Here is a 6,962-nt window from a genome sequence, read left to right on the forward strand (position 1 = left end):
TATATACATCTGCCAATGTGATTAGACCCTAAATAATTCCACTGTTATATTTAAAGTGTTTTCTACTTTTTAACATAGACTAATAATATTAGGCCTACAATATTACATGTTTTTAAGGATCTTTGTCTCTAGTAAAAGTGTAATTGGTTAATTCAACGCACATGTTAAAGCCCCATGCTACCCAATGCTTGTATACCCAACTTTGTATTTTTCCGAGTGCTTGCTTTAGTTATGAAACGCTTAGTGGATGTTATTCTTTCTCATTGAACAGACTGCCTCAGTTTCATTTTCAAAAGGTCAAATTAAAAAAAAAAAAAAGCTTCAGGTCACTCGTACCCTGATTTTCACGAGGAATGTGCAATTTGGCGGTTTTACACACACTAGTGATTGGTGATCCAAACAAAGGAGCAATTTCTAGAAAATAACATGTATTTAAATGCCATTCATAGCATCAGAAGCCTATAGGTCGGTTCGTTTTAAATTGTGAAATCACGCCCGTCTTCAGCTGAACCACTACACAAGAAACAGCATTCTATTTAAATGAAACAGAATACGTTATTATTATTATTATTATTATTATTATTATTATTATTATTATTATTATTATTATTATTATTTGTTAAAATGTAAGGTAATTTTACTTTGACATCAACGAAACACTGGGGTACAATATTTTAAAAATCGACCTAAAATGGGCAATTATTTAATTACAAAACACGCTGGAGGGCTATAGCATATATCTAAGGGTTATTTATTTATTTACTGTAGTAGCCTATAAAACCTCTATCCAATCTAAAGAGGCTAGCAGGGGTGTACTGTTTGTGTTACTGTTTATTCTGTTTCAGTCTACTTCTTAGCTGAGTATTGCCTGTGCAATCTTCTGATTTAATGTGCAATTTAACGGATACGTTAGATATAATAATATATATCATAAATATATATATATATATATATATATATATATATATATATATATATATATATATATATATATATTATTTTGGTGGCTCCCTCTTGCCGTTTCAAGCCGCGCTGCATCCTATACAGTTTGACATCTCAGCACCAGCCCCCAACCTCCCTCCAAACTGACGTCACGACTCAGGCTATTTGCATGAGCGATGCTGCAGCAGCACTGGGAGCTCAGTTTCTGGGTTTCTTACCAACGATCACTAGAAGGAAAAAGAGCGAGCTACAGAGCAGGAGAGGAAAATTACCAGCAAAACACTAGAGCTTGTGGAAGTGAATAGCCGTCATTCTCATCAGTACAGCCCGGCACAGCCTGACCAGAGCGAAGCATGGAGCTACCAGCGGCGGGAGAGCACGTCTTTGCTGTGGAAAGCATTGAGAAAAAGCGAATAAGAAAGGTAAACTGTCCGTGTGCGGTTGGTGGCGGTGTGTGTAATGTATCTCCTTTAGCCACAGAAACCTGTAATTAAATAAAGCGTGGGATCCGTTCTCTAGCCGATGTTGACATATTCAATGCCGCTGTTTCACTCGTGAATCTGTGCATTTTTTTATTTATTTATTTATTTTGTAGGGAAGAGTTGAATACCTGGTGAAATGGAGAGGCTGGTCTCCCAAGTAAGTCTGCATTTTTTGATATTACTATACCCGGTTAGTAAGTAGCTACATCGTACACCCGCCTTGACATTCAGTTTTGCAAAAGCTCGCTTGTGCTTGTTGTTTTTTTTTTTTTTTTTTTTTGCACACGGATGCCATCACTAATTTATGCGAAGGGCTAGAAAATGTACGGGAAGCTAATCCTATTTTAATTATTCCTCACTTGCTACAGATGTGTAAGGCTGCGGTTAAAATGGCTTCCCTCTATTCTGATTTTGGATTCGTAAAAATGTATTAAAATATAGAACAAAATATAGAACAAGACGCGCATTTGTTTTGCTTGATTGGCAACATTCCGGGTGTCACATTGGCTGCTATAAAGAATAAAAACAACTTGTATTATTGAATATAGCTTTCGTACATTTACATTTTTACTTTACTCTGTCATTCAGATTTTTCAGTTTCTAAAACTGTGCATAGCGGTCTCAGATAAGTGGGCTTGTCTGTTCAATTGTACGGGCACAGGAATATAAACTGCGTAGCCAAGTTACATTGGCTGGTTGTAATAATTTATAATACATGCACACAACATTTGTAAAAGATTGGTGTTTCTGGAACAAGACACACACACACAAAAAGTAAAACAATGTTTTAAATGTTTGTTTTTTTTTAAATGTTTTTATTTACGTTGCAAAACTTGCGTGGACAGCGGGTTTATGCGGGGGTGCGCAGGTCGAGTGCTATTAGCGTTTACCTGTCCCGACCGAATTGGTTCTGCGATGATGATGATGATGATGATGAAGCAGGATTGTTGATGTGCTTGTCGTTTTCTCCATCCCTTGATAGATACAACACGTGGGAGCCAGAGGAAAACATCCTTGATCCGAGACTTCTGATTGCTTTCCAAAATAGGTGAGACAGACAAGGACATTACCCTTATATGGTAAATAAAGGGGGTGGGCGAGTGAAATTGCTTTTTTTTTTTTTTTTTTTTAATCTGCGCCAGTTCGCATCTTCGCGTTGTCTTGCTTGAAGCGGTTTTTGTTTTTGAGTTTGTGTGTGCTTCCTTACTTATAAAATCGAAACCACGAGAGATGCAGTATTCCTTTTCATTAAGGCTGAGGGGTAGTCTACCTCAGACGCGTCGCATTCTCCCGGGGTTTGCTTAGTAAAGGCGTTTCGTCACAGCGAAGCTAAGACACAGTGCTAAGTATACTATGCAAGTATACTTATGCGGTTGATACCACTCAAGTAGTTTGTACTCGACGCCTGGGGCAGTGGACCATCATCATATAATAATCATGGATCCTCAGAGGGCGTTCGGTTGCTGTACAGTGTGTTTCCTCTATTTTATTCACAAAGCTAGTCGTTAACCATTCACAGTCTGGAGCAAACGCGATAGCCTCGTTTTACTTTTTTTTTTTTTTTTCAATGTACGACATTATTTAAAGTAAAACGTGGCATTTTAGCTGATGAAGGAGATGTATGTCCGAAAAGTCGCGAATAAAAATATTGTTTCTGTGCTTTGTGTTTATATTTTTATGTGTACATATAACATTAGGTAGATGCATGTATGCAGGCAGAGTGCTTATATGCATCATTTAAAGCCGTTCCATTCTAGGGTTTAAACAGATCTATACATGGAGGGATACTACCGGACTGCTTTCTATTTAAGGATCACGACTATAGGCGCGCATGCGTGGTGGCGCCCACTGACCCCCTGCATTTCATGCAGAGTTGTGCACGCTTTCGAATAATAACGGCTGGTATAGTTTTAAGTGCGGTTGTATGGTAAAGTGAAGGTTTATGTGTCGGTTTGGTTCGCACTCTGTTTAATATATGCACACTATTTCCTGTCTCAAGTTAGCAGTGTGTGTGTGTGTGTATTTTTAAGATATTGTGAGTCCAGTGTACCAATGACTGATATTGTACACATCTGTCCACTCTAACAATGAAGGTTAAAGCCAATTGCCAAATGTTCTGTGAAGAGAGGACAAGCGCATTGTAGCTCGCCTGGTGTTAATACATGATATTGCTTCATGGAGTAGAAACTTTGCTGTGACTCTTCAGGTTACTTTAGGTTATGATGTAGGGACAGTTCTGACGTTAATGACCATCAAGCATTTTGAATAGAAATCATGTAGCAGTGTCTAATTCCAAACATTCTAAAACGGTCTTATTATCTTAGCTAAATGCTTGGAACATGGACAGCTACTGTACATAACACTAAATATTTTGTTGGTACTTAAGCAGACAGATTTTGTATTGCCTCTATGAATTGTACTTTGCTGTAAAGCAGGCAGAGGCAAGTATCGCATTTATTCCAGCATGTACAGTTTTCATTTCCAGGTTGTTGTTTCTTTAAATGTATGTGTATTTATTTATTTTTTGGGGATCATTGGAAGTGTGTTATTATGCAGAAAACCAATTTCCAATGTACAGTAGATTGGAGTGCTGTTTCATTCAGCCTTACTGTCTATTTGTTTTTCTGCAGAGAAAGGCAGGAGCAACTTATGGGTTACCGCAAACGTGGACCTAAACCCAAACACCTCGTGGTTCAGGTAATGACAGACATTGAGTACTTCAGGTTGACATGTGCACCCATCCTATATGGATCCAAGGGGATATATTACATATATTATAATGATAAAAATGTATAATGGTGTATGTAATCAGTAGGCCTGAAAGTGATCCTGCATCTCATAATGATGCACTGGAATATTTAATAGGCTACAGTGTTTGTATGTAATGCGTTATTTACATTTTTACAGACTCTGTCCTAGTGTTAGGCATTATCTCCCTCATCCCCTGCCCCAAATCAGACTATATATGAGTTCATGATTTTGTCCCTCTCTGGGTAATATACTGTAACGTGGGATAGAATGTTGAGAATCTGCCCTCTGTTTATTTAGCTATAAGTGGATGTCTCACATAAAATTGATGATCTGGCATGACTGGCCCTGGTGTACTAAGGTCAGAGGAACAAAGACCTGTAACAATCCTTGATATGTGAGCCTAATGGCCTTGGAAGTGCACCCTGGGAAGGGGGGGGTGGTTTAAAAATATATGGTAGGCTTAAGGAGTCATGTGTTTTTAAGCAACTACTGACCATTTATAGTTCTGTTTATCACCCTGCTACTGTTTCGCAGCAGGATAAATTCTACCTCATCACTGAGAAAGGGGTCAAGCTTTATAGACCCAGAAAAAAACAAAACAAGCACTGCTATAGCAACACAGGGAAATGTACTGCTGGGATTTTACAGAATTTACATAAAAACATGAGGTTATTTTAAGAACAGAGACAGGCCTTAGACAACAGCAACAAAGTGATAAGCATTTTGACAACCTGTCAGCAGCTCTTAAAACATAAGTCTACTCGACTGAGTATCTTTAGTTTTATTTAGATCATATGTGTTTCAAATTCTTCCTATTTTCCCTGTTACCAAACTAAATAATTAAATAATTTGTCCTGTTCTTGATCTGCAGATTCCTTCTTTTGCCCTGCGTTCCAGTGTCCTTTCGGATCTCCAGGAAACCTCTCTGGATGATGAGAACAGGCCCAAGACTGAGACTATCCCAGGGAACAAAATGCAGTATCAACAGTATCAGCTGAACAGCAAGAAGCACCACCAGTACCAACCCAACAGTAACGAGGCCCAAGTCGAGCAACAGGCCAACAGCAAGAAGAAATATTACTACCAGCTTAACAGCAAAAAGCATCACCATTACCAACCGGACCCCAAATTGTACGACCTTCAGTACCAAAGGGGAAGAGAGACCAGCGGTCAGCTCCATTTGGACCACAGTCAAAATCTGTCTCCCACTCTGCAGCAGACGTGGGTTCACAATAAAGAGACTGGATGCATTAATCAGGTTAAAGACCTGTCCGTGGAGCTCAAGAAGCTTCCAGCCCATTTAACTGGAAGCGATCCAGTTCTGAACGCTAATGGAGTTACCAGTGCCGCCAAAGAAGTTGCAATGAGCAACGGGATTGGAAGTAAAATGAAAATCGTGAAAAACAAAAACAAGAATGGGAGAATCGTCATTGTCATGAGCAAATATATGGAGAATGGAATGCAGTCGGCAAAGATTAAATCCAGGGACAATGAAATGAGCCATCAGGACAGAAAGGTAGATACTTCAGGAAATGTCTCGGAGAGGACTAAGTTGGTTGATTCACATGGATCGGAAGATGGGGGTAACAAAGATGAAGAAGAACAAATGCCAACAAGTGCTGGTACTGCTACTGGACTAAACAATGGACATCCCCAAACTGATGAAGTAGGGATAAGAAATAATGATAACATGGAAAAAGACAGTAATGAGACTGGAAATAATGCAGAACTGATAGATGACCAACCTCTTCAGCTTACCACCAAACCTAATTTAATACCATGGCCCTTTGAAATGGGTGTTCTGTCGAGACTGGACCAGAAAAGGAATGAGGTTGGAATAAATCTGGCTCATTCCAGGAAACGCAATCTCTCTGAGCCAAATGAGGAAAGAGGAGTTTTCAAAAAGTTTCTCACTTCTAGGAGCATAAGCACACCCAGCAGTGTGCCTCAGCTACCCCAAGAGAAGCCAATGGACCTTCATCTGAACAGCTACCACCACACTAGTGTATCAGACTATTTGTTTGATGGTTCAAACCCAGAAGAACCTATAGACTTAAGTTTTGTGAAGCCCAGAGATGTGGTGGAGACCTGCAAGCAAGTGCAGGTAGACCCAAAGGAGAAAGAGCCTTTGGAGACACAGGAAGAGAAGGAGGAACCTGCATCTAGTTTTAAACCATTCCTTGGAAACATCATAATTACTGACGTCACTGCAAACTGTCTTACCGTCACCTTTAAGGAATATATTACTGTCTAATGAACTGGACCATGACTGGGGAATATATACATTATAGACCTGATATACACCACTAGAAAAACAGTAAATTCATGTTTTTTATATCTGTTGGAGCACTGGTTAGAAGAAGCCCTTGGTATCTACTTGCTCCAGTTGTCACCTGTGTTGTCCTTCTGCCACAAACCATGAAGTCCATGCTCTTGTATGAAGTCTCAGTTAATGAACCTGGTGTTTTTACAGTATCACAAGGGTTGTCATTGGTAATAGTGGGGTATAAAGCTGTGATGAAAGTTTGATTTAAAAAAAAAAAAAAAAAAAAAAAGAAAAGTGCATTTTAAAATTTGAGATGTAAGAAATATCTAAAAGTAAAAATAGAAGTGAATAGTTTGGATACTTACTTCTTCCTAGTGGATATTTGGACTAAATTAAAACGTGTGAGTGTGTGTGTGTGTGTATATATATATATATATATATATATATATATATATATATATATATATATATATATATATATATATATATATATAAACATAATTTTGGAGACGTGCTGTTAA

General features: G+C 38.5%; 1 protein-coding gene across 1 annotated transcript; it reads left to right on the forward strand.

Annotated features, from left to right (window-relative positions):
• Positions 1-1,103: 1,103 nt before the first annotated feature.
• LOC121295784 (E3 SUMO-protein ligase CBX4-like) lies at positions 1,104-6,482 on the forward strand. The gene is made up of 5 exons (XM_041220822.1): positions 1,104-1,364; positions 1,538-1,581; positions 2,407-2,472; positions 4,055-4,121; positions 5,047-6,482. The coding sequence occupies exons 1-5, from the start codon at positions 1,296-1,298 to the stop codon at positions 6,427-6,429; spliced, it is 1,629 nt and encodes a 542-aa protein (XP_041076756.1). The 5' UTR covers positions 1,104-1,295; the 3' UTR covers positions 6,430-6,482.
• Positions 6,483-6,962: the final 480 nt, after the last annotated feature.

Source organism: Polyodon spathula, chromosome 20, assembly GCF_017654505.1.
Source record: "Polyodon spathula isolate WHYD16114869_AA chromosome 20, ASM1765450v1, whole genome shotgun sequence".
In the NCBI taxonomy this organism is placed as follows: Eukaryota; Metazoa; Chordata; class Actinopteri; order Acipenseriformes; family Polyodontidae; genus Polyodon; species Polyodon spathula.